Below are 27,387 nucleotides of genomic sequence, written 5' to 3'. Positions count from 1 at the left end.
TGGAGCCCGAGGCACCGGCCCCGTCGGCTGCTCCCCGAGCCCTGGGCTGGCCCCGGGGGCTGGTGCCCACCCTCCCGCAGGACCCAGGGGCTCGCCAGGACCCGTGCCGCTGCTGCCACTCCAAGCGTGCGAGGGTGAGCGCGGCCCAGCCACGGGCCGGGACGTGGCCATGACGGCACCCGAGGGCTTTGAGCGGCTCCCAGAGATGTCACAGGCGCAGGGCTGAGCACGTCTGTATTTAATCTCCCACCCGTCCCAGCGAGCCCCCTGTGCCCCGGCCGTGGGGAGACTGGTGATGGCCACCCGCCCTCCCCAGGCTGCAGTTTCCTCCCCGGCTGGCACCGCCGGCAGCATCCCCGGTGAACCCTTCCCCTCGGGGAGCCGCTTGGTTCCGACACCGGAGCAGGACGAGTTAGTTTCTGCGGCCCCGCTATGGGAGCACCACGATCTTCTTCTCCAGTGCCTGCGGTGGGAAGAGGACCCTCCTCATCACCGCATCCAGCTCCTCCAGTGCCAGCTGGGCGTGCAGCACCGTCGTGCCGTCGGGCTCGGTCGCCACCACGTGCTTCAGCAGGCGGTAGAGGTCCCGCAGGACGTCCCGTAGCACCTGGGCAGAGCGGGCAGAAGAACCGTCAGCACCCGCCGGCATCTCGCCCGCACCCGCAACAACCCGAAACGCAACCCTCGGCGTGCCCCGGCAGGCACGGTGCTGCCCCTTCCACCGACGCTGCCGGTACCAGGACACGGCGGCGGCACCAGCACCAGCAGCACCAGCAGCACCAGCCCCCTGCCTCAGGCGAGAGCCCCGGCCCTCCCGTGACTCAGCTTCTTCACACACCAGCAGCGCGGTCCAGCACCGGCGCATCGCGGCGTCCCTCTGGCATGGGGGCACAAGGGGAAGCCGAGATGAGTGCTGCGGGGATTCCCGTGGGGAACCAGCCGCTTCCTCCACGGGAGCTGAGTCCCAACACGCTCATTGCTGGGAAGCAGGGAGGGAGGCCACAGCCCACGGGAAAACCGGGCATTTCCAAGTCAAATCAGCGACGAACAACTCCCACGGCTCCGAAGAGCTGGCAGTACCCTGTGGCGCGGCACGGTGCTGCCCCACGGCATGGCACTGCCCCACGGCACGGCCAAGCAGCTCAGCTCAGAGGGACCCCCCCCCCGTGAAGTCCCCTCTGTGCCGGGAAGGATCTGGCCCCGGGGAGGCCCTTTGGTGGGGGGGGGCACAAGCTGGCGGTCCCGGTCCCATGGGACTTTCCCTGGAAGCTGCCTGGGAATGAGCCCGGCAGCCCCCGCGGGGCAGGGGCTGTCCCCGAGGAGCACCGTGCCGGTGCCCGGGCATGCCGGGGAGCGTGGCGGAGGCTGGCCCTGCCGCGGGGCCAGGCAGGGAGGTGACCCACCTCGGTGGCCTTCTCGCTGAGCCCCCGCAGCAGCAGCACCACCACGTGCACGGCGGCTCTTCGCACCTCCGCCTCGGGGTCCGTCTTGGCTACAGCCGTCAAGCAGGAGGTGACCTGTGGGGACATGGCGGGGGGGAAACGTCAGCAGGGGCAGGGGGACACGGGGGGACCCGGCAGAGCCGCTGGCCGTGGCGCTGGGGATGTCCCTGGGTGGCCTGGGGCTGGAGGGTGAGGATGGGACCCCCTGCACCCAGCCTGCGGCAGCCGCTGGGCACCCAACCGGGGCGGGGGGACTGGCTTTTTGCAGGGCGCCGGGCACTGAGCAGCCCTCCCTCTCGCAGGGGCCGAGCGGCACGCGGACGCCTTGGAAAGCTTTATAAAAAGCAGGCAGAGTCGAAGGAAGCTAATTAAACCCCCGGCAGTGACAGCCGGGAGAATTAGCAGAGCTAGCGCCTTCCCGAAATAGCTGCGTGTGGCGCGTTGGCATCTCGTCAAACGCTGCCGGTACCATACCGATGCCGAGCGGCTGCGAGCGGGGACCGGGGGAAGCAGCCCGAGCGCCGCATCCCTGACATCTCCCGACTTCCCTCCCGCTCCGGGATGCACCGGAGGACGAAGCTCCAGCTCCCGCGGTGGGTACAGACCCCCCGGCTCGAGGGCTGCCGGACCTTGACGCCGGCGGCTCCCAGCAAGCCCCCCGCAACGCTGTGGGGAGAAGACCCCCGAGAGCCAGGCTCACCGCGGCGGGCTCGCAGCTCCGGCGGCAGCCGGGTCTCACCGGGAGCCCGCAGCCGGGGCGAGGGCCGGGCACCCCTGCCAGCCATCGGCTGCCTGGTGAGAACGGGAAGGGTAACGAGGCCTCGTTAAGTGGGAGGAGGTGCCGCTGGCAGGTACTAAGCGTGCCCTCAGGTCTCCTGCAGCGTGATTGCCATGGGTGCAGCAGGCACTGCCGCGTTTCCTTGGGCTATGGCTTCCCCGCACAAGCGACACCTTTAGCTGATTATAAAGCTTTTAGCCCTAAAAATGGGGGCTAGAATTCCCTGAGCATTCGCTTCAGATCTGATGACTTTTACACTCTCTGCTGTCAGCAAATATCCCTCGCGTCCTGCATGGAAACCCCAGGCTGCTGTCCCCCCGGCAGCCCTGCCATCCGCTAACGAACCCTTGCTAATGAGCGATGGCCCCGCGCGACAGGGAAGGGGTCGGCAGCGCTGGGATGGAGCCAGTACCTCCTGGACGATGGAGCCCAGCTGAAAGCCGAGGCGCTGGCAGAGCTCGCCCAGGTTGGAGAGGCTGCTGGCCCGCAGCGCACTGTCGGGGTCCCGCGCGCCCCGCAGAAAGGCCTGGACCAGCGGCTCCCGGTGCTTGAACACCATGTCCCCTGCAAGAGAGAGCGGAGCAGCACGTCACAGGCAAGGAAAAACCCACAGCCCCTTCCTGCCAAAGCCCCGGCTCCATCGGGAGCAGCCGGATCGGGGCCCCCCCGCCCCATTGCAGCACCGCTGAACAGCTGGATGCAACATCTGGAGTGTGGCTCACGCCCAGCGCGGGGACCCGGGCGCAGCTCTGAGTGAGGCACGGACAGAGCCTCGCCAGGGACCCGCTGCGGTGCCAGGGATGAGGACGCTGGGGTGCAGTCGCTGGGGGTGCCGGTGAACCCCGGCAGCTCACGCCCCACGGCAAAGACCTTTGTCTGGGGCCGTTCGGTGCATCCCACATCCCCCCGGCTGCCGCGGGGCCGTTCAGAGGTGACCGTGGATACAGCACGCACAAGCGAAGCGCGAAGCCCAAATCCTCACGTAATTCAGCCGCGCAACTCCCCCTGCAATTAGCACCCGCAGGCGCCGGGGATGTGCGAGCCGCCTAATTAGAGGTCGGCGCGCAGAGCCCGTGACCGGCGTGCACAATCACCCAGTGCAAGAGCTGCCCCGGGGCCGGTGGCCGCGCACCCCCACGGCGTGGGCACGGCTCCCACCGGGCAGGGGCTGCTCCGGACGAGGGGAGTGCGGGCCGGCACTCGCCTGGGAGCAGCAGAGGAAAGGAGGAAGCTCTGGCAGGCTAGCCAGCCCGCCAGCTCCGTGGTTTCCTGGCTCTCCCGAGCCCTGTAAGCCCCTCGGACGCTGGTGGAAGCAGTGGGATGCGCCGTGATGCTGGGATAGGGATCACGGGGGCTTGGGGCTGCTGCTGCGAGCGGCTGGGGACTGGCCAGCCCCTGCACCGCCGGCACGCCGACAGCCTGGCAGCACCGGTGGTGTGCAAGGAGGGGAAATACTGCATGCGATGGCCGAGAGCTGGGCAGGAACAGGCAAGGCGGCATGCAGCCGGGTCCTTAGAATCATGGAACCATTTAGGTTGGAAAGGACCTTGAAGATCATCCAGTGCAACCATTAACCTGACACTGCCAAGGCCACCACTAAACCAATTAAGGGGAGAGTAGCAATTTCGTGTTTCCTGGCTTGGGGGCTGGATTATTTTTTAATGCAAGTAAAACTGGGAATCACTAAGGTTGGAAAGGGCCTCAGATCATCAGCCCAACCATCAACCCAACACCCCCATGCCCGCTAAACCATGTCCCCAGGTGCCACCTCTGCCCGTTTGTTGAACCCCTCCAGGGCTGGGGACTCCCCCACCTCTCTGGGCAGCCTGTTCCAGTGCTTGGCCACCCTTCCGCAGGACCATCCCGCCATAGCTTCACTCTTCCTACGTGGCCCTCCCGGTTACTAAAGGACCGCGCGCTCGGAGGGGCAGCTCCTGCACGGCACAAGGTGGGAGAGCTCAGGGCAGCGCTGTGATGCCAAGGACGGCCACGCTTGCTCGGGAACGCAGCCTGCTCCGTGCTTGCACCCCAGGAGTCGGTATTACGGCAGTCCGAGCAGTGGTGGATGATCCGAGCATGATGCTTCTCCTCCGAAGCCAACAGCACGCCGGCCCTGTGCCGGGCGGCCACAGAAAGAGCACAAAGTGTTCTCCTCCCTGCAGCAAGCAAGGCACGTGCTCCCTGACGGAGGAGGGAAAAGGACCGCCGTGGCGCACCCGGCGCAATTTAACGGGTTTGCAGCGAAAGCTAACTGGGTCAGTGCAAGGTCTCCGTGAAGCCTGGCACGGCGCTCGGCCCCACGTTGTTGTAGGCAGAGGAACGGTGCCGCGCGGTTGGGACGGGGCTGCTGCACGCTTCCAGCCAGGCTGCCCACGCCAGCCGTTTGCTGGGCGATAAGTGCCTGCTGCAAAATCCCCTCCCGGATGGGAAAGAAGCTGCTCCAGTGGGCCGGCAGGGAGGGACAGGGATGGGGACGGGGCAGGAGGAAGGCACGGCAGACCCCGGGCAAGCAGCGGCGGTGCTGCTGCACAGAGCGGAGCGTTTCTGGAAGCGCGGGGTAAATCCTCGCTCTTGAATCCTGAAGCTTTGCAACAAAAACAACTTCATGCAATTTGTTCTATAAATACGCAGGCGAGCCGGGACGCGCCGGAGTCGCTGCCCGCGGCAGAGGCACCGGGAGGAGGAGGGAGAGCCGCAGCGGAGGCCGTGCCCACCGTCCCGCTGCCAGCCATGCTGTGGGCAGCTGCTGAGGGAAACCCAGCGTGGTGCAGCTGCAGCGCCGGGCAAGGCGAGGGCTGGACGCACGGACATGGCCCAGGGGCCTTCATGGCAGCTCTGCCGCTGCTCGCACGAGCTCCACTGGGAGATGATGGGATTGCCGGCCCGTAGGATGCCCCGTCCCCATCCCGGCACGACCCGGCCCGGGGAGCGCCGGTGCCGGCAGGATGCCCGCAGCGGCAGAGCTCAGGGATGCCACCGCGGGCAGGGGATGCTGCCGCGGTGGCTGTGTCCCGGCAGAGCAGGCAGCCAGGGAGGTTGGCTCTGCCACAGCCGACCTGGGGAAGAAAGCACCCGGCTGGTGACCGGGGACCCTCGCCCGGCTGCCCTGGCAGTGGGGACACCAGCTGCCACCTTCCCCAGCCGTGGAGAGCTCCGGCTGCCTGCTCTCACTGGCCTGGCCTCTTCCGGGGAATAAGATGAGGCATTTTAGGACGTGTCCCAACAGCGGCTGCCGGAAAGGCCTCATCCAGCTTTTACCCCTCAGCCCTGCGTGTCCGGGCGCTTCCCGGCAGCCTCCGAGCCTGGTGCTGCCGGCCGAGGGGACGGTGGGCTGCCAGCGGGATCTGCCGCCTGGCTCCTGCCCACCGGCAAACCCCGGCCAGCCGCCCTTTGGCTTCCAAACCCCTGTGTCAGGGCCGTGGGAGCCGGTTCTCACCTCCAGATGACAAGAAGCCCCCCGACGGCTTTACCTGGCGGCACGGCAGAGAGCAGCGAGGGGGCCGAGCGGCACCGCGGCTGCCGGCAGCGGCCAGCACTGCCGTGCCCGCAGGGACTCACCCAGCGCCCGGGTGACGCGCATCAGCACCTCGCCCAGCTTCATCCTGGTGACGGCAGCCGCAGCGTCCTCCGTGCCGCGTGCCGGGCACCCGTACCGTGCCAGCAGGACGGGCAGGATCCGCTCCGGGTACTCGCTGGAGAGCAGAGCAATGCCTGGGGGGGAGAGCGAGGGGGAAGTGTGGGTCAGGGCCGTGAGGACGGCACATGCCACCACCTTTGGCAGAGGAACCGCCGGCGGCTGTGCCGCCCCGGCCCCCTCGGTGCAGCCGTCCCCCGCGGGACCCCCTGCACCGCCCCAGCCCCACGGCACATGCCGCGGCCCCTCCGTGCAACGTCGCAGCGCCGGGGCAGCCCAGCGCCGGGTCCGGTTGGGTGCCAAGCTGAAAGATAAGTAATTTAGCAGTTGGCAGCAGGTGCCCACTAATTGCAACCAGTTAACGTTCATCGACCTAGCGTCGACTCGGCACACCAGCCGCCGGACGCTGCGGGGCTCGTCCCCGGGCTGGCACAGCTTCGGGGCAGCCAGGGACCACAGGCGACGCTCCGGTGCAGCATCTGGTCGCCGTTCCCAGCTCCCGGCCATTGGGCACACGCTGCTGGCGTGTCCTCGTCCCCGCCGGGGCTCCATGAACCCCACGGGCTTGCCTGGCCCAGGCTGGGAGCCGGAGCACACGCGCACCCCGTGTCTCCCCGGGGATGAAAAGGGCTCAGAGCCCGGATGCAGGGCACGTTTTGGGCTACGCCTCAGGGACACGCTGGCTTTGCCGTTCCTTTAGAGAGCTGCCCGGAGCCAGCAAGCGGGAGCGGAGCATCGCAGGCAGCGCCGGGTGAAAACCAGGCTGCAGGCAGGCACCAGGCAGGGCTCCGGAGCCCTGCGATGGGGAAAGGCAGCTGCTCTCCAGGGAAAGGGCGGGCAGCAGAGGCTGCCCTGGCTGTGCCAAGCACTGAGTCAGGCCGAGTCCCAGCTCCCCTGCCCTCCAGGAGCAGCCGCCTTCACCTCCAACCCCGTTCCCCGGTTATCGGAGGGCACCCGGCATGGGTTACCCTCTGCAAGCCGGAGCACGTCCGGCGGGGCAGCGACCTCTCCTCTGGCATCACCTTGCCGGAGCCCAGCTCAGCGATTCCCAGCGGTACCGTGACGGCCGGCTCCAGTCCTGGCACCAGCACAACCGGCTGGCGAGTGAGCCCTGCCGCTGCAGCGGGGAGCCCGCCTGGCACACACGGCAGCACCGTGCGCGGCACGCCAACGCCGCGCGGGCCGGGTGAGTCACCGCCGCAAGGAACCGCGTCAGGGTTAATCACAGCCGGGCTGCGAAACACGGAGGCAGCTGCACAGGGTGTATTAATCACCCGGGGACGGTTGAAGCGCTTGTGTTTTACCCGCAAGGCAAGGACAAACCCGTCCCACTCAAGACCGTACAGGCAGAGGGAAGCACAGCGATAAGCTCCTTTTCCAGCTGCTGCTGAGGGTTACCTTCCCAACGGCAGCCGGGGCTCCCGGTAGCACTGGTATCGCTTCAGGTCATGGCAACCGCACCTCCCTTTCCAAGTAACCCGGCACAGCCGTCGCAACAAGGTGCCCGTGTCATCCCGGGTGCAGAGGCACCTGCCTGCACCCGGCGGGGAGGCTGGTGCCACGGGGCTGCGCTGAGCGTGCCAGAGCAAGCGCAAGGCTTTCCTGGGAAGCGGTGTGAGCAGCGGCAGCGCTCAGTGCCCCCGGCAGCAGCCCGGCGCCGGGAGGAGGGCAGCGGGCAGAGTGGCACGCTGCTCACCTGCCAGCCCACTGCTCCCCATCTCCTGCCTGCACGGCCGGCGCCAGCACCGGGGCTCACTGCCGCACTCCCCTCTCAGCGGGGGCAACAAGTTGCAAGGCCATGAGATGCGAATGGATAGGGGAAGCGACCCGGAGAAAGCCGCCATGGTTCCGCTTCTACGCGGCTGGCCGGCACCGGTTGGTAGTTACCGCCTTGGCTGTGGGGGGGGGACGCGGCAGAGCCCCAAGGGAGCACCAGTGGGTCCCCACGGCCCCAGCTGCCCTGCCACCCTCAGCCGAACAAACCAGTGAGCCAAAATGTCAGCCGGGTGCAGGGCCGGGGTGCTGGGGCTGTGCCCACACCGCGCTGAAACCGCAGCTCCAGGCCAGCGGCACGGACCCGGCATGGGGATGGTGACCCGCTCCGGGTGTCACCCGCCCCGAGGGTGATCCTGCCCAGGGCTCCACCGAGGAGGCACGTGTGGTCTGCGCAGACCAGCAGTTCAGTCAGAGGGTAAATGAACTAATTACCCACCCAGTAAGCACAACGGGGAGACGAAGCTCTGCGCCGGCTCTGGGAACGTGGCGCAGAGCCCGCACGTGGCTCCCGGCTCGACTGAATGGCGTGAAGACGTGGTCCAGGAGGGCAGGAGCTGCTGAGCCCCCAGCCCGGCTGCAGCTCCGCTGCTCTTCACCCCTGCTGCCCAAAGGCCCCCCCCCCAGCACAAAAACATTCTCCTACAAAGCACTGGCACTCGCCCGGGCTGGGCATCGCTCACCTTGGATGGCCGAGAGGTAGACAAAGGCGTCCTCGTGCTGCACATTCTCCAGGAACACCTGCAAAGAGCGGGAAGCGCCGTCGGCAGCAGCTCCCTCTTGCCTGGCACCTTCAGCCAACGGTGACAGCAAGGTCGGAGGGCTCCGATAATCCGGACCCACCGGCGTGCTCAGCCCCAGCTCCGTGCCACGGTGCAGGACAGGGACCGCAGCGGGAGCCCGGTACCTGGAGGAGCTTCTCCTGAAGCCGAAGTGCCTCCGGATCCCGCTGTGTGATCAGGCTGGAGAGACGGCGCAGGGTGGCTGCGCGGCCGGGGGGCTGGGGGTCGTACGCCGATACCAGGAGCTCCTGGAGCCCAGCCGGGGCCTGGCTGTCGGCACACGGGGCTGGAGTGGGACCGGCGGTGCTGGGCTCATGGCTCACGCTCTGCCCCTCGCTCCTCTCCCTGGGAGCCGAGGGGCTGCTGCGGCCGTGCCGTGACGGTGCCCGGCCACCCCCCGGGCGTGAGGCTCCGGCGGGGATGCCGGCAGGGCTCTGCGCTCCTGTCCCTGGCTTCTTCCCCAGCACGCCGTCGGCAGCGGCGCCCACCGTCCCGGGGGAGACGGCCCCGTGGGTGCAGATGGCGATGCGCAGGTCCGCGGCCAGCTCCTGGGTGAGGGGCTCGGGGTAGGTGCGGGAGAGCTCCTCCAGCAACGGCACCAGCCGCTTCAGCACGGCGAAATCGCTGGATTGCAGCTGCGGCGGGGAGAGAAGCAGCACTGGCACGGCCGTAGCGGGAGGTTCGCTACCCGGGATGCTCCCGGCAAGGCAGGCGGGCAAGCAGCCCAGAGGTGCGCGAGCCCCAGAGGCCGTTTTGTAGCCCTGCGGCAGCGCCGAGCTGGCCACCCTCCGTCCCCACCCCACGAGCCGGGCTCCAGGCCCCACGAGCTGCTCTCGGGGACAGCGGTGCCCCGTGGCCCCTGCGCCGATCCCAGCTGCGGCATCACCGGCACGGCAGAAGCTGGCGGCAGCCGCGAGCTCGCCGGCATGGCCCAGAGGTGCCGCAGGAGGAGGTGGGATGGGCAAGAGCCCAAAAGAGAGTGGCGTCCGTGGGGGACCCTCGCATTTAGCGTGGGGGCTGAACTGGGGACACCCCTCCCACTGTCCCGCCAGCGCCGCGCGGGGCCTGCCGTCGGTCCTGCCTGGAAGGAAGCTCCAGGCAAGGCAGCTGTGACCTGCCCCGAGGCTGCAGCGCCCGAGGGGGAGAAGTTCCTGCCCTAAATTGATTTAACTGCTAATCCCAGAAGCAAAATCTGGGCTGTAAGACCTGAAAAGTGATGCTTTAGCAGAGATTTTTGGAGAGCTTTTGGATGCTTGTGTAAAAAAACCCTTGGATGTTGCAACCCAAACAGGTTTGCGGCTGCCTCCAAAACCTTTTGCATTCAATTTGCCGAGTTAAGTTGCTCCCATTAATGCTGGAGCGGGAGCAGGAGCTCGCCTGGGAGGGGGGCCCATTAGAGCCGCGAGACTCTGGTTTTAAATTTTCTCCAAATAAAAAAAAAAAAAAAGTTCTTTTCCCAGCGTTGGGAATTTAGCAATAAAACACAATGAATTATCTTTTTCCATTAACAGTTAGATTTTCCTTTGGGCGAGTTTGGGGATGAAGCAACCCCGGCAGCTCGGTGATGTAAGCGCGAGCCGGAGCGATTGCAGCGCACCAAGGAACGTGCGATCGATCGCTCCCCGACGGCCGTTCAGCTGGCACCGCGCAACGGCGTAACTGAGCGAGGTATCCTTTTTATAGAGGATTTCCAAGAACAGCACAGCCCACACCGGGGAAGTTCATTGCACTCCAGAGACGGAGCCCGTGGACGTGTCGGGACGCAGAGGACGCGGCACTGGTATTTAAAGACGCTGTATGGGATTGCGCCGCTCCATCAGCGCCTTCTCAGGAGCAGATTTTGGCTTATAAATCAATTAACTGGGCTCTCAGGGGCGCCCTGCCGGGAGATCAGACCCTCGGCCAGCGCCCTGGCACCGCTCCAAGGAAAAATTTTATGAATATATATATATATATACACACACACACACATATACTCCCTGGGATTAAAGAGGGACTCCAACTCGGAGCACCCAGACCCCAGAGCACCGTCTGCGGCACCCCTCGGCCGGGCACGGCAGGACGGTGCCCGGTCTCCCCGCTCCCCACGGCTGCCGAGCACCCCGGCTTCGCCCCCTTACCTGGACGGCTCCGCTGAGCATGGCAGCCACGAGCCCCATGGCCATGGCGAGGGTCTGCGCCTCCGCCGCCGCGCCGGGGCCCCGCGCCGGGCTGACGCAGGCGCGCTGCAGCGTGGCTGCCACGAACTCCTCCACCTGCCGGCAGAGAGTGCGGGGAAGAGCAGTTAGGAGGGGAGAATTTGGGGCCCCTCAGTACAGGAAGGACATTGGGGGGCTGGAGCGTGGCCAGAGAAGGGCAGCGGAGCTGGGGAAGGGTCTGGGGCACAGGGCTGGTGGGGAGCGGCTGAGGGAGCTGGGGGTGTTCAGCCTGGAGAAGAGGAGGCTGAGGGGAGACCTGATCGCTCTGCAGCTCCTGACAGGAGGGGGCAGGGAGGCGGGGGTCGGGCTCTTCTCCCAAGGAACAAGCGATAGGTCGAGAGGAAACGGGCTCAAGCTGTGTCAGGGGAGGTTTAGATTGGATATTGGGAGAAATTTCTTCACAGTAAGAGTGGTCAAGCATTGGACCAGGCTGCCCAGAGAGGTGGGGGAGTCCCCATCCCTGGAGGGGTTCAACAAACGGGCAGAGGTGGCACTTGGGGACATGGTTTAGTGGGCATGGGGGTGTTGGGTTGATGGTTGGACTGATGATCTTAGAGGCCCTTTCCAACCTTAGTGATTCCTAGTTTTACTTTACCACGTGTGCCACTTAGCTTGTGATTTTCTCACGATCCTTGTTTTTTTCCCCTCCCAAACCCATAATGATCCTGCCTGGCTGGCATCGGCCTTCCTGACACTTGGCACCCAAATCTTTGATCCCACAGGCTTCCTGCCTTTCTAACAGAGCTTGAAATTAGTGAAATTATTTTCTCCACGCCTTTGCTAAGCTGCGCTGGCACCGCAGGGCTCGGGGCAAGCTCGCTGGCTCTGGCAGCACCCGGCCGTGCTAAAGAAGGGGCTGGATCGGGGTCGTTCCTACATAGCGGGCACGTTGCAAAAGAAGAGGAACTATTTTGCTCCTCTTTTGGAAAACAAAGCACGAAGGGCAACAAGGTACTATTGCACCAAACCCCGCATTTCCAGCCTCCAGGGCACTGGGTGCAGGCAAGGCGTTTCCTCATCAGCAGGCGAGCTGATGGCTGGCAGCTTCGTTAAGCACATCCCTGCTGCAGCAAGGAGCGAGGCTGGGAGGGGCTGCGGAAAAGGCTTAGGTACCTTCTGGGCTGAATCGTCCAGAAAAGAAATGCCATCAAAGAGTGAGAAAGTAAAAACAAGTGTCAGAACGTCTGCTCTCACAAAACAGCGACACACGAGCTGAATGGGTTGAAATTATATTTAATGCAAAAAAAATAGGAACATCATGGATAAATAATCTATCAGTAGATAGCTACTGAGAAAAACAAAAAGTTAAAAACCACCCTAATCTAGAAGGAACAAAATCCCCACCTTAGTCTGGAAGGGGGGGAAAAAAGCTACAAAAATAAAACACTAGGGCACATTTCTGTCTCATGCAGGAGGAGAGCATCCTTGGCATATCAAGGAAATCAAGTCAACCTCACAAAACCCAGGTGTGCGGGGCAGCAAATGTAAATAAAATAAATTGTGCAATTGAGGGGGTCCACAGCTGTCACCATTCCTGGGGTCTGGCTTTGGGAAGAGGGATCCCGCTTGCTCCGACCCCGTTACGCACAAAGCCACGGTCCAGAGTGCCCACAGCAAGAACCAGCGCCCCGGAGGAACCCTGCGCTGCAGAACCCACCTGAAACCAGCTCTGCAACCGCTGTCCCAACCCGAGGGAGCGCTCCCTGAAATACAGCCCCCAGGTGCAAGTACGCTGCCAAAAAATGGGGGTTTCTTTTTTGGGTGGTTGTTTCTTTTTATACTCGATTCACGGCTGGACCCAGAAACCTGGCAAAATCCTTCCCTGTTTCCCATCCCAACTTTCTGAGCCAGGGAGCGGATGGGCGTGATGGAGAGGCAGGCAAGGACAAAGCATCGCTGCCTGCCGCACCGGCTGGGTCCCCTCTGTCACTGCAGAGCGCACACAAAGACTCCTTTGTCCCAAAAAATGAGGAAACCTGTGTTAGCAGTGACCGCCTCCGCTCAAGCCAGTCAGTTAACTGGTATAACCAGGTCATTGAGTTAAAAAAAAAAAAAAAAAACAAACCAAAAAAAAAACCCCACAAAACATAGGATGAGGAAGTTACACTGATCAGCTGGGGAATACTGTGCTGCCCTCGGTGCCCGACCCAGCACGGCGCAGGACAGCCTGTCCCCTTCAGCGCTGCTGCAGCGCGGGCTCAGGGCAGACAGCAGTGCCATATTTTAACAATCCTTTTTGGTACCAGGTTCAATGAGTCTCAGCTGGCTTTTGAAATGACAATATTTTATTAAATTTTGCGGCTGCCCACTCATGAAGACACGGACAAGCGCTGACCGTATGAGCACAGTTACGTCAACCCTGATGACCGGACACGCCACTCGGTGTGGGCGTCCCAGCAGCAGAAACCAGAGAAAAGCCACGAACGGCCTATCTGGGGACAAGGGGCGAGCGGGACGCGGCAGCGGTGCCGTGTTTGGCCGGCTGGCAGCCCAGCTACCGGAGGTGGCTGCCGAGACGTGCCAGAAAAACCAGGCACCAGCGCCATGGATAGGCAGCAAGCACTTGCTTAAAAGGTCTGTTGGGTACGGATGTCTTTAAGCTTTGTTAAACTTGGGAATAAATCTTGCTCAAAATAAAGATGAGAAGGTGGTAATTCAGAGTTCTGATTAACACACAGACTACTCTCTTGGCTTTTAGTACACAACCACGGACACAAAATACGAAGATGTCTGCTAGGCTGCTCCCTCCTGTCTCTGCAGCTGCCTCTCTCCTTCCTGCTGGCACTACATGGCACGGTGTCTTGTTGAGACACTTGCAACCGAATCGATAAACTGCTTTTCCTGGGGATGCTCTAGCTTTCTCCAGCTGTCTGTTAGCCATCGCCTCCTTAGAGCCCAGCGGCCCAGAGCTCGGTCTGCCACGCGCTCCAGCCGCCGATCCCCCAGGGCTTTGCCATGACCAACCTGAGCAACGTCTGTGAACACGGTGTCGGAGACGCTCTCGCACAGTGTGGCCACGAGCTGCAGGACCAACAGCTTCCTCCTCTGCCCGGCGTGGCACTGCTCCAGCTCCAGGAGACTCCCTCCAGGCACTGCAGCCGAGCGTGAATCCGCCTCGTCCTCCGCAGCCACGCGAGTCAGCGCCTGCCGGGAAGGAAACACAGGGCCCAGAGAGGCAATGGTTAAACACGGGCAAATCATAGAATCATAGAATCAGTGCCAGGGACGCTGCGGTCACCACGCCAGTGGTCCTGGGCACAGCAGGTCTGCGTTACCCAGACCTCCACCCTGCTGCAAAGGGTTCCCGGTTGCCTCCCCTCGTCCAGCCTCGTCCCCTTCCAGACAGGCACTTGTCACCAGGCCAAACCCCCCCAAACGTCCAGACACCACACAGAGCAGCACTGAGCTCCTCTCCTAGGGCCAAACCATCCTCCGGGCTGTGAGGTTTGCTGGGGCTCTGTTTCCAGCCTTGCTTTTGGCAGCGGCTGCCCACAAAGGCACCCGGACCCACCCCGTCCCCTTTGCAGAGCTCGTGCCGACTCCTCACATGTCCAGGACCTTCCACTCCGTGCATCGAGCTGCCTGCAGCTCCTGCGTGTCCCACCTGTGTCACAGCGGCGTCCCTGCGCCCAGGGTGCTGCAAACCCTGCATGACTACGGGCCAGGGCTCTACCGGCCAGCAAGGGCACAGAAAGCGCAGCCCAGGAGGGAACCGCAGGGGCTCGGAGCGGGATCAAAGGGAGCAGGTGCCCTGCTAGAGCCAAGGAAGCAGCAGGGAAACACACCATTAAACTTCAGACATGCTCCTGTGGTTGAAAGAGCCCAGGGGTAACGAGGGTTAACCCCTTCAGGGCCACCTCCCTCTCCCAGGCTCTCCTGCCCGGCACGCAGCAGGACTGCTCCACCGCGTGCCGTACCCCGGCTCAGCGCTCCCGAGGCACGAGAGGGGACGATGGGCCCCCTTTGCCGTCTGCCACACAGACCACCTGGCCCAGGGAAACCCTTCCTGCAGGCGTGCCCCAAAGAGAGACTTGCCTGCCCGTACCTTCAGGCAGCGGATGAAGAAGTCTCCGGCTAGGCCACTCTTCTGGCAGTGAGACAGGAGCTCCACCAAGCTCTCCACGTGGCACTGCTCCGAGGAAACCTTCTGGTAGAGGGCCTCATCTTCATCCCTGAAACAGATCACTGTGTCACCAACATGAACGTACCCGGACACCCTTCCGGGGCTCGCTCTGAGCTACTCCACAGCAAGGTGAAACCCCGCTTCTGCCTTCTCTCGGAAACCTTCTTTCACAGTACTAACAGAAAGTGGAAGCCCGGAGGCAACCGAGCCAAAGTATTGCTCAGTTCATTTGGTCTACGCGATCACGCGCTCAGTTTATTAATTAACCTGCATTCATTAAAGAAATAACATTAACAGAAACCATAAGTGCAAACATATTTAATCCAGCCATCCTATAAAGAATGGGATTAGCGCGGGCTAATTCATGCAGCGGTCGTAGCCGTAAAAGTAGGACAGACACGGGCAGAGCCACGGCCATTAAGGAGTAATTTCAAAGTCTACCCAGTTTAACCAGTGCAGACCCCAGGGCAGACCTTCTTCTAATTCAGGTCAGGAATAGATTGAGAAGAAACCAGAACAAGCATATTTGTACGGGGTTTTGTCACGGGTGTCCACAGCTCCCAGCACACCCAGCCCGCGGACGCTGCTGGGCAGGAGCTGTGCGCTCTGCCTGCTCGACAGCCCTGCCTTGGGCTCCTGCCTGCCAGCTCACAGCTACCCCTCTTAAAACCAAATGTCACGCTGCTGAACAGTCCCAGTTTGCGTGGCTGGAGCCTAATGGCTGCAGTTTATTCCCCACATGGCCACGCTCTGCCTCTACTTGTAGAGACCATCTGCAAAAGCAGGAGGGGAGTTCAGTCGCTGGCATCGCTACAGTCCTTGCTGCGACTGAGGGATTTCACTCACTCCACGCAGCCGTGATCTGCCACCAGACAGGCTCAGGCTCAGGGGGTGGAAGCGGAATTTGGGGAGCATTGGGCTACCTGGGTGCCCAGCAGGATGCGGCCATGGTGGGGACGGCGCCAGCAGCCCCACGCTTGCCTGGGCGCTCTCTGCCAGGCGTGCCGTGAAAAGCCCTACGTGCCGAACGGTGCCTGGGGACTGCCCTCCACGCCTGGCACTGCCCCAAGAGCGCTCACCCGATGGTCTCCTCCACCGCGACGGCGGCACCACCCTCGCTGCCCACCCGGAACCGGCACCGCGGGTGGAGGGCCTGCACGCTGCTGTTCAGCCCCGCAAAACCTTCCAGCACGGCCAGCGACACCTCTCGCTCTGACTTCTCCAAAAACCACAGCAGGATCTGCTGGCATGGGGAGCTGGCAAGGAGAGAAAGAAAGCAGTGGTGACCTTGCTCTGCCCGCTGCACCCCCCCTGCGCGCCAGCACTGCAACGGGTGCCGGGCAAGGGAAAAGCCAGGATTGCTCTGGAGCAGCCGCGGACACTCCTTGGGATGCTCCGGGCCGACAGCTCCGGCAGCTGAAGGCATTTGTGTCAGTTTATAAGGGGAACAGCAGCACGTCCTGTCCTTCTGGCATTCCCAGATGGAAGGATCTGGGTCCTTCAAGATCTCAGCCCAGCGAGGAAGGGAGCGCTGTCTGAACAGCGTGTCTGTACAAGGACAGCCACTTCCACGCAGCCTTGGCAAGCCGTGCCCGGTGCTTCACGCCAACATGACAAAGCACAGGGCTGTCAGCTGTGCCAAGGAAGAGGACAAAGGAGAAAGGGAGCACTGCAAGGTGGTACGGGAACCCTTGCCAAGGAAAGATGCAGGTTAATGAGGTGGAGCAGCAGCGCTGTGCCAGGGGTCTGGAAACCCGAGCGTTTCCAGGCAGCTTTGGTTTTAGTTACCCTTGCCAAATTCCTTTGCAAAGAGAGAAGCAAGCAGGGACTCTGCTCACCCAGCAGCAGTGTTAACTTGGCTTGTTCTACGAACTTGCACTCTTCGAAGTGATTAACGATTGTCTTTAATAATAGCAGAGGCCGTGTCTCACAGACCTTTTAGGGAAAGCCTCCGGTACCCACGTGCCAGTATCACCAAAGCAAAGCGTAAACCCACCAGGAGCGTATTTGCTTGGCTGGCCCAAACTCAGGGCAGCCCAGGGAAAGCCTGGGAAGGAGAAAGGAGAGAGGACAGCCAGCACCTGGCCACCGCTGTCCCTGCCACCGTGACTGACACACGTGGTGCTCATCATTGTACATCAGTCATGGAAGAGCTGGGCACAGCGCGAGGGACAACTGCCGAGAGGCAGGTCCTGCACATATCGCAAGAGAGTGATCCCAGATTGGAGAAGAATGATCTTGTATTTCCAAGAGCCAGCGCTTAAGCTGTTTTATCCAGTTTTTATCCTGTTTCTAAATCCCTGGTACACAGATCCCTCCAACACCCAGCCAAGTCCCAGCGTCACCATCTCTCTCCACGGACAATCGCAGTCCCCGCTCCTAGGCGGGCACCAAGAGTTAACCTGGGCTCCCAAGGCTCCCGCGGGGCACGCTTGCCTCTACACCGAACATTTTGGCTCCAGGGAAGACAAAAACTAATGCGAGAACTGCTTCCTCAGGCACAGGTCTGCCAGTAAGGTCACGTACCATGCCTGTGCCTGCGGTTATTGTCTACTTTGAACGAGAGCTCTTCAGGGTGAGAAAATTGGTCTTGGCTTCTGTACGTGCCCATGTAGAGCACGTCCTTTGGAGGTGGGCAGAAGGGAGAAGACAAAACCCCAGAAGAAGCTGTGCTCAATCCTTCCTTACCGTAAGTATGACACATTCTGCTTGGCGAAGGAATAAAGGGAAAAAACCACTCCCAGGACTGACTGTAAGGATCCCAGCAGCAGGCTCGAGCTGTCATTTCCAACCACATACACCTACGGAGAGAAGGGCACAGGGAGGAGAGTCAAACACCTGCGTGGAGCAGAGGGAAGGCACAGGGAAGGACAGAAAGCATGTCTCTGCGCAGAACGGCTGCCGCCAGGGAGACGGCAGCGGGTTTACAGCCTCTGTTCCTTTCAGTCTGGAGCCTGTTTTCCCTGATTATGCCATATTCTGTATTTAAAGCAGCCTTCAGCAGCATCTTTCTCCCAGCATTTGCTTAACCGCAGCAGGGCTCCAAGTTACAGGAACGCCGCAGCTAGCTATTCAGGAAGTCTGCTGCTTGGGGGTAAGGTCTTGCATTAGAGAAATGCAACAGGCACCTTTGAATTAGCAAATCTTTACAGAAATACTGCACCTAGAGCCAAATCTCAAATACAGAGATGAGTCCGTAGCAGGGCAGCTGGGCTGACGCGTGCCGAGCTGCGCAAGTGGGCTGCAGGGGCTCCGAGGAGGCTGTAGGGCCATGCTCCTCTCCTCCGTCTCAAGCAGCACCCTCCCGAATCACCATCAGTGCCCTCCTCCCCGAAACCAGCACCCCCTTCCCAGGCAAGCACTGCTACCAGCTCACCACACACAAGTCCTACCTTGCTGCCCACAGAGCACAGGAAAAACACTCATCGAAGTCTTATGACATTGCATTTCCTTTTGAATCTTTTTTAAAGGAATTGTCCAAAACCAAAAGCCAGGTAGGATGCTTTCAAAGTCATAACGCTGGGAAAACTCGGTCTAGAAAATGGTTAAATAGCAAGCTTTGCCCAGCTGGACTCAGGGTTGTTGTGTTTGGGTCCTTATTTTAGCAGGCTCCATCTCCCTCCATAGCTTTTAGCTTTTAAAAAAAAAAAGGGGGGGGAAGATAAAGTCTCTTCACAAGTTCTCCAAGTGACTCCCAGCTGTGTCAGCTGAACTCCCTGCTCGGAAGACACCGTCCCTTCACACCAGAGCACTCCCCAGACCTCCGACCTCCACAGCGGGAGAGCAATCGCCCGCTGCAGGGCTGGACGTGCCCCGGGCACAGACCAAAGAGCTTCTGCCTGCTGGAGGCAGCGCAACAGCCCAGGTAGGAGGGCTAGGAGGGAGATGGTCCTGATAACGCTCTGCCCCGTGTACTGATGCGAACAGACCTTTTTTCCTGTGCTAATCCCCGTGGAGCCATTCTTCCTAACCAGAACCTTTTGTACACAAAGCCTCCCTGATGAAGCCCCAAGGACGGTTTCCCACTCAGCATCAAATGACACTTGCTAGGCAAGAAACCCCCCACCCGCAAATCCCCAGGCTGGAGTCTCCCGTCGCTAATCTGGCTGCTGTCAGGCCTCCAGCGCTCTGCCATTAAGGAGGGATCCGCCCCACGCTCCCCCTGCACTTGCATTGTGAACGGCAGCCACAGAGCAGCCCTCCAGACTGGTCTCTGCCTGCCAGCTAGTTACAACAGATCATCACTACGCAAAATACTACAACAATCACGGCATTTAAGAGCTTAGTGGGCCTAGGGGCATGCCAGTAAGCAAGTCACCAGCTTCTTAAAATTGAATTCCTGGGCTGGAGATGTCCTTCTGGGTTGGAACGCGGCAGCAGAAAGCTGGGCTGCTGTCAGGGCAGGCAGCGAAGCCTGCAGCACGGCACTGGTGATACTGGTGGGAACGGCAGAAAAAAGGAGCTATGGGGGAAGGTTTCAGAAGACCAGCTTCCTCGGAACAGCCCTGTTCCTTCATAGGAAGCACAAGAACGGACTCCACCTCCCTCCCAAACACCAGAGCCAAGATCTGCGCTGCTGAACACCCTGGTTGTTGCCGCAAGGGACCCCTCGCGGGAAGGAGTTCCGCAGAGGGTGCTAAACCTGCACCGTCCTGCCCACAAGGCATTTCTTCTACCGTGGAAAGTGGTCTGTTAATCAGCAAAGCCAGAGGGTTCCTCCGATGAGGCCCGAGTTTCCTTCCATTTTCCTGAACCCTCCCTATCCCCCAGCACCCGATCGGGGCCTGACCATCGGGCCGGGAGAGGTGCCGAGCTTCAGCGATCCCTCCTGCTTCGGCACGCAGACCAGCTCCGGAGGGCAGGGCAGCGGAGGAGGTGGCTGGGCACCCAGCAGCATCTGCGGAAGGGTTACCCACCCACAGTTTTAAAATGAACTTCATGCACACAGAAACCCACGTGTCACAGGGTGCAGCTCAGAACGGTCCCTGCAAAACAGGCGGCTCATTTTGCCTTACTTATCATTAACTATCTACCTTACTTGTCCAATGGGACAGAGTGTAACACCTTTAGCCCCCTGAGAGATATCAGCAGGGGAAGAGGGACCGCTGGGGACACCCAACGGGGACCAGCTGCAGCATCCCCTCCCATTTCTGGGACACCCGAGGTGAGGACACAGCCACTAATAGCATCTGCCCTGCGGCCGAGCTGCTGCCCACCCTCCTTTCCCCCGCACCCACACGCTCTCTGCTTCCTAACAGCAGCCAGCCGGATAACTGCGACAGCTCTCCCCGTCTCCCCATGGCTCTGCGATGCCTCCGAGCTTCACCTTCCCTCTCTTTTTCACCCCGGTGACAGCTCAGCAGCCTCAGAGCCACACCGAATCTGCTCGCTTCGTAGCACCCGCTGCGAATGCCTCGCTGCCAGCCGGCTGCACAACCACCGAGCGACAAACCGGGGGCTCTGCCAAGCTGCCCTCGCCGCAGGGCTGAGCGGTCCAGCGCAGCCGAACGCGCGCCGATACCTCGAGTGCCCTCTTTTCCAGGTCACTCATTCGGAAGCGTTTTGGCCCAACGCAAGACCTGGCTGCCACCCATCCCGCCGCGAGGGTTTAATGCTGCAGGAGCTGTAGGAAGGCTCCCAGCTGCAGCGCTCTGGCTCAGGCTGCCCTCTGCAGACCTCAGAGGCAGGGAGAGCAGCTCCCAGCAGGTTCTCCCTCCCACACAGGTAACCCTGGGCTCAGTCTGAGCCGTATTATCCACGCTCTATAGGAAGGAAACTGAGACACGGAGGCACTAAAAGGAGGGTGAGCCAGCGACAGCCTGGGAGGAGAGCTCAGGCATCCTCTGAAGATTCAGCACATACGGGATTCCCTGCGGTCCGTCCTTCCCTCTGACCAGCTGCACGCCTCCCATGCTGGTAGGTGAGCGGCATCGCCTGGGACGGGGACTGACAGCCTGAGGCAACCCGTGCCAGGCCAGCAGTACTCCTGACCGGGACCCGCTGCCCGCTCTGCTGTTACCTGCTCCACCAGCACAGCCCGAGGCCTGAAGCTGCTCCGACAGCACGCCCAGACGCATCGGTCCTCCAGAAGCTGCGCAATTTAGCAACGCTCAGAAAGCCTTGCTGCAGCTCGTGGAGAAAGACAACACGAGAGCATCATGGAGACTCCTGGCTACCAGCCCCCTGCTCAGACTCTCCTTGCTTTGACACACCAGAAAGACACTGGGGGGGCAAAAAACCACCAGCAAGAGCTCGCCGCCGTCTCGCAGAACGTTTTGGGGTGAGAATGCCTGAAAGGATTCAGGCAGTATGTCTGATATCCAGCATAAAGCCGGAGTCCCTCAGGCGCGGTGCTGCGTACAAAGTTATTCTGTGCAGGTCTCGGCCTCGCCTCAGCAACACGACTGCAGGAGATGCCGGGTTTTGTCATGGTCTAACTCACACACTGAACTGCTCAGAAAGTCTCAAACCAGCTCTTTCTTAGCGTAGTTTTCTTGCCTACCCTCAGGCCCAAATCAGACACGATACCTTGAGCACATCTTCCACACAGCTGCCGAGCTCTGCCTCTGTCACCAGCACGGTCCCTGCCGATAAATCTTCCTCTGCTAGCTCTGAAAACAAAGGGCAGAAATGTCAGCACCCCCACATACAGAAGAGCCTCCAGCAGAACGGCAACCCCACCATGCCCGGCACCAGAAAGCAATCTGGTAGTTCTCTTGCCTTCCCTCCCCTCCATCAGGGCAGCATGGGAACCGATGAGCCCTCGTTAGCGGCGCTAATATCACTGCAGTGTTGTAAACTCCGCAAAGTTAGAAGCAAATCAAAGCAGACCACAACTTCTTGATGGATTATTCCCCAGAGAGCTGTTTGGTCAGCGTGGGGAACCGATGGCTTCCATCCGGAAGCCCAAAACGAGACTGTCAGACTGGAGGGTTTCCCAAAGAGCAAATGACAGAAGCCCCGCTGCTTGGCTCTTCCACCACAGCAATGTGACCCAAGCGCTAGTAAATAACGCTGCACTCGGCCACACTGACATATTCACGTCTGACAGAGCTGGGCTTGCACGCTCAGCAGCCCAGCCACCAGCCCCTGAGAAAATTCTGATGGAAAGACAAAAGATCAGCGAGAAACCAGACCCTTCTCCGATCAGGGGCTCGGCAGAGGCCAGCCAGTACCTGCCGTCTCGGAGCACCGCAGGAGCGGTGCCAAGAGGGGCCGGAGCAAGTGCTTCGCTGCCAGCTGAGGGTGCTCTTTCGCCATGGTGAGCAGCGTCGTGGTGGCCACTCGCTGGAACTGGCGTGCTGTCAGTTTGTCCTGGATGTGCAGCAAGTCCAGAATCTGGAAGGAAAAGTCCACGATAAAGGACAACACCAGCACGATAAAACAACCACCAGCAGCCCCTTAGGAAGCGGGGGGGCAGGCTGACTCCTCGCAGCCAGCAGCAGAGACTGAGGAGCCTCCTCTGTGCTGCTTGGCTGGACATTTGGCACGGCATTCCACATACGGAAAAGCCGGTCTCCTTCCCATGCACACGATAACGCAGGGTGCGTTTCTGGGCTCAAACCAAGAGCCTGCACCACTCCCAGAGCCAAAGGCTGGAAGCAAGAGCTCCGCAGCAGAGCACTCCTCGTACCGCAGCGCTGAACAGCTCGTGCGATCAGGCAACGTTATCCAGCATTTCAATCAAATATGGAAAAATTCAAGAGTAGGGTGGAAACACATCCCGCTGCCAGAGCGGCAGAAAAATGTCTCCACGTTCTCCTGGCTCGAGCCAGGCCACGCTCAAGCAGAAGCGACAGTATTGACGCTCTCCAAGCCAGGAGCCGGCTCCGCATTCCCAGCTGGAGCCGGCGCGCTGCGGGGAGAGGGGGACCTACCTGGGGGCACACCAGTCTGTAGTAGTCCTCGAGGGAAAGGCACTGCTGCGGGCAGGAAGCCAGGATCTTTGCAACCACGTCGCATTTTCTCCAGTCCACAGCTGCTGCTTCAGCACCAGTGCCACCTGCTACACCAGCAGAAAGCCAAGATCAGCTCAGACTGACAGCAGATGCAGGGCCATTTTTGACTGAAGCCAGTTGTTTCTGGCCAAAAATTGGATTTCTAGCTTTTATTACTCTCTTTAAACCAAGCATCTTTCAGGAGACACCTGTCCTTAAGGACAGAAGGGGAAAAATTATTGTCCAAGACCTTTGATACTGGAAAACAACTTTTACAAATAGGTGCATGAGCCAAAAGGTGGAAGGAGGTCATGCTTGGATGGTGTCATCAGGTTGGTATTGGCCAGAGGAAGCTTTGGCACCAGAAACTGCGAGATTCAGCTTTTAGAGAGCAAGTTTCCCTCCCTGGCAGGGAACGGAAAACAGGGGAGCAAGGCTGCCAAGGCCCGGCACAGGATGGGTCTCACTCCACCTGCAGCTGCTCACAGCCCAGCGCCGAGCATGGCTCCCACCGAACCAGCACCCGCGCAGCAACTCGGAACGAAGCGCGCTCCGTACGCGCACAGGGTGCGACCCCACGGAGGCACAAACAGACCAAATGAGTTTGGGTGCTTTTGGCTGGGACCTCAAGCACGACTGCGTACCCCGAACTAAAGGCATTTGCAGTTGGAAGACATTCACAGTTTGGGAGATCAGCACAGAGGCAAAATCTGCGTGAGTGTTACAGCGTCAGCTTGGCCGGACAAAAGCTGTTTCACATTTCAATGCTCTGATGGCACTGTCTTTCCCAGGCCTCTCATGGGATGAAATGTCTCAGACACATCATCACAGTCTCTTTTAATCTGCGATCCTGGACGCCAAGAGCAGCGTCAGAGCACCCAACTCACCGCCTGTTCCCTCCATGATGCCCCGAACCACAGCCTGAACCCCGCTGGGTCTCATTAGCCTCTCAGAGAGCAGCTGACCACAAAGGCGCCGCAGCCACGCCGGAGCCCGCACAAGGGCCGGCTTTGTTTCTTCCCCAGGAGAGGGAGGACCCTGAAAGGAAACAAAGGAGCAGGCTAAGGAGCATATTTGCACACTCCTGCGCAAGCCCTCACTAACAGGCAAACAGCCTGCGCCCTGCCCCGCAGGACTTGAGACAGGAGCACAGGACAGGGAAACCTTTTAAATAAATCACTTCTTCATCCAGTGGCACAAAGCGAATTAGGGCTTAATGAGAGAGGCCAGCCTTCCCAAGAGCATCCCCTTGTGCAGAGCTTCCCTCCTTTAATTAAAGCCTCTCAGGGTCAGGCAGCAGCTCTGCCTCATTACCAAAACAGCGCACAGGGGGCTCGGGAGACAAATCGGGTTCGATGCAGGGAAGGGGTCTGCAGTGCCGACCCCTGCCAGGAGCTGGCACAGAGCTGGGCTGCAGAGGTGGCACCGCAAGCCCGCAGGCTCCTTGGTCGAGCAAAGCAATCCCCGCTAGGACAGCACAAACGGCAGAGCCGTCTGGAGGCTGCGAACCCACAACACGAGCTGTTCGAACGGAGGTGCTCGCTCCGATGAGGCAGGCTGGCACTGCTGCACCGGTCGGGGATAGAACAGAATACAGGATTTTCATTTGGAAGGGACCTACAATGATCATCGAGTCCAACTGCCTGACCGCTTCAGGGCTGACCAAAAGTTAAAGCACGTTATCAAGGGCATTGCCCAAATATCAGCTCGGGTTTTGTTTAACCAGGAGACCCCTGCTTTTATGTGGAAGAACCACAGCACACACTGAGAGTGCTGCCCTGCACAAGCGCCTCGTAGGGACCCCCGCAGCCCTTGCACATGGGAAGGCCAGCTCCTGCCTGCTCGGGAATCACACGTGATCCCAGCCGGAGGGTCGGCGCGCAGCACAGATCCACGCCTGAGCCGGCAGCCCCACGCTATCCCGTGTGCGCGCCAGCAGCTCCTCGCATCCTGACCCCGAGCTGTGACGTGGCAGGCGGGTGCGCACCCACCCACAGCACCCCCTTGGAGCTGGGATGCGGTCCCTTCCCCGGGGGCTCTCTAAACACAACGCGAAGGTGTCCCCAGAGAGCACCCATTCCCCATCTCCTCCTCCCCGCTGCCACGAGGCAGCCTTTGAAACAGCCACAAAGAGCAGCCGGTGCCGAGGCAGCACCGCTTCATCCCCTCAAGTGGAAAGGGGCAGGTTCTGGAAGAGAAGGCGCTTTGCTTGGCCAGGCGCAGCGGATGGAGCTGCCAAGCCAAGCCGGCACGTGCTGCAATGAGAGTCCCCGAGCTCACACGCACCTACGCACCCCTGTACGGCGGGGCCCGAGCTGCTGCCGCGCCAGTGCCGCGCACCCAGCAGCTCCACCGGTGCATTCACACAGCGCTCGGGGAGAGGGCTGCCGCACCAAGCTGGTTTTTACGGTGTAAGAACGTTTCCAGGAGAGCAACAAAGGCACCCTCGGAGCAGGGGGACGCACAGCCCCAGCACCACGGGTGGTACGCACCCCGAGCACCCCACACCGGGGACGGCCCCGCTGCCGGGTACCTGCTTGGGCCGGCCCTGCAGAACCAGCAGCTCCCGCACCGCCAGCGGCTGGTAGACGCGGTCCAGGATGTGCCGTAGGGCCTCCCGGCACCGCGCTCGCTCCGCTTCCGAAACACCCTGGAAAAAAAACAAACCCCGGGGTGGTGAGGGCAGCTGGGCCGCCGGCATTAAACCCGCCGGTCCCGACCACGTGCCGGCACCCCTCCAGCCCCTCGCCGGGCTCCCGGCTCTTCTCTCACGTCAAGATTAACGCGCGCGGCGCGGGAGCTGCCCTTGGGCAGGCGGCCATGGGGCTCGGCGAGCGGGAGCGCGGCGCGGCCGCGAGCGCAGCCATGGAGCAGAGGGAGCGGACAAGCCGGGCGGGCTCCGGCGAGGCCGGCGACCCCGACGCGGTTTTGGCAGGGCCGGGCGCCCACGTCGGCACCGGGGGAGCGGGAGGAGAGGGAGCCCACGGACCTCGCTGAGGGCGGCGGGGCCGTGGCCCAGCAGGCAGAGGCCGGCGAGGAGGAGGCCGAGGTGGCGGGCGAGGAGCGGGCCGCCCAGCGCGGGGTGCTGGGCCAGCTCGGCCAGCGCGGCGGTGGCAACGTGGAGCCGGGCCCCACGGCTGGCCGGAGGCGGCGGGGATGGTGCGGGGGGCCCCGGGCGCTGCCCCACGCCCGGCGGCAGGTACGGGGCCAGCCCCAGGCCCACGGCGGCCCGCAGCGCCCGCCCCACGGCCCGGCCCTGCGCCACGCTGAGCGTGTCGGCGCTGGGCGGCGGAGCGGCCCCGGGCCCGGCCCCGCGGGCGGCGGGGGCGGCGGCGAGCGCGGCCAGCCGCTCCTTCAGGCACAGCAGCAGCGCCAGCAGTCCGCAGGCGGTAGCCCAGCCGGGCTCGGCCTCGCCCGCCACCCCGGCGGCCAGCGCGGGGGCCCGGGCCAGCACGGCATGGCGGAGGCCGCGCAGGGCCGCCCAGCCCGGCGCCCGCTGTAGCCGCTCCTCCAGCGCTGCCGCGTTGCTGCGCAGCGTCTCCGGTCGCAGGGCGCTCTCCGGGCCGGGCTCAGCCGCCTCGCCCCGCTCACCGGGCGGCCGCAGGAGCAGCTCCAGCGCCTCCACCACCCGCTCCAGCTCTGGGGCCGGCGCCGGCTCCGCACCGCCCGCCATCTTGAGGCCGCCGCTCTCCGCCGCCATCTTGGGCAGGTCGGGCGAGGGGGCGGGGCGTCCCCGCCCGCCGCCATCTTGGGCGGGGCGGGGGGAGGTGGCGGCCGCCGCCATTTTGGGGCCTGGCACGGAGGGGCCCGGGCACGGCTGCCGGCCCCGGTGCACGGCGGTACCGGTACACGGCAGCACCGGTGGGCCCTGCCTCTCGCTCACGGCAGCTTGGGGCTCGTCGTCTTCCACAGCAGCGCCCTGCCCGGCTTGTCCTGACGCCGGGGTGGGAGGCTGGCAGTGGAGGCCTCTGGCCCCGCTCTCCGCAGGTGTCAGCAGCACCAAGGCCTCTGGCAGGTCAGGTATTTTGGGAGTGCTCCTGCACCAAGGCTCGCCCCTGTGCCAAGAACAGGCTCTGGCTGCGTCCAGCAGAAGTTAGCAGCTTCCAGAGAGAAAACAGCAATTCTGTCTAAGAAGGGAGAGCCCAAATGCGGCTCCGTATCGTAATTGGCGTGCGGAGGTGTGCAAGATGGGCGTTGCTGCCTGCTTGCGGAGTCGGTGGCCAGGCTGACCTTTGGAAACAGTGTATGTGAATGCTGCAAAGCACATAAATTAGCATCTTGCCTGTCCAGGACTGTAATGAGGTAGGATGACTACAAATCCTGCGCCAGCCTCCTAGGTTGCTGTCTTTGAAAGCCTGCAGGCACCGTGGGACATGTTGTTATTCTGCATTTCCTTACCAGGCAGGGCCTCTCAAGGGAGGTCACGGCAATCACAGGGTTGGACAAACATCAGCGATATCTGACGCTAGATAACAGCCTCGCCTGCGCTGCACAGAGTAGGGCGTCGGGCAAGGTACCATGATAAGGCATAAGCCCGGTTTTTACGCCATGTCCTGCTCCTCCTTTCCCTAGGGCCCGTCCAGGCAGACTCGGCCCAAGGGAGAGCCGTGACCTGCTCTTAGCTGCCAGCCCTGCCTCCTCATGGCCGCTGCTGCTGAGAAAACACGTGCTCTGGTACGGATCCATGCCTGTTACAGAGCCGGGCGTTCGCCGTCTGCCC

General features: G+C 61.9%; 1 protein-coding gene across 1 annotated transcript; it reads right to left on the bottom strand.

Annotated features, from left to right (window-relative positions):
* Window positions 1-365: 365 nt before the first annotated feature.
* Window positions 366-26,451, bottom strand: TANGO6 (transport and golgi organization 6 homolog). Its single transcript, XM_075715443.1, has 17 exons — window positions 25,657-26,451; window positions 25,201-25,317; window positions 23,555-23,705; window positions 22,608-22,732; window positions 21,906-22,068; window positions 21,259-21,341; window positions 17,419-17,531; window positions 15,810-15,986; window positions 14,653-14,779; window positions 13,572-13,751; window positions 10,530-10,664; window positions 8,535-9,044; window positions 8,311-8,368; window positions 5,779-5,931; window positions 2,633-2,784; window positions 1,404-1,517; window positions 366-607 (listed from the first exon to the last, which is right to left on the bottom strand). The coding sequence occupies exons 1-17, from the start codon at window positions 26,449-26,451 to the stop codon at window positions 431-433; spliced, it is 3,330 nt and encodes a 1,109-aa protein (XP_075571558.1). The 3' UTR covers window positions 366-430.
* Between the last annotated feature and the right edge of the window lie 936 nt (window positions 26,452-27,387).

The sequence above is a fragment of the Pelecanus crispus genome, chromosome 8 (genome assembly GCF_030463565.1).
Source record: "Pelecanus crispus isolate bPelCri1 chromosome 8, bPelCri1.pri, whole genome shotgun sequence".
Classification (NCBI taxonomy): Eukaryota; Metazoa; Chordata; class Aves; order Pelecaniformes; family Pelecanidae; genus Pelecanus; species Pelecanus crispus.
Note: the sequence above shows the minus strand (reverse complement) of the source record. Positions and strands in the feature narration are given on the sequence as shown.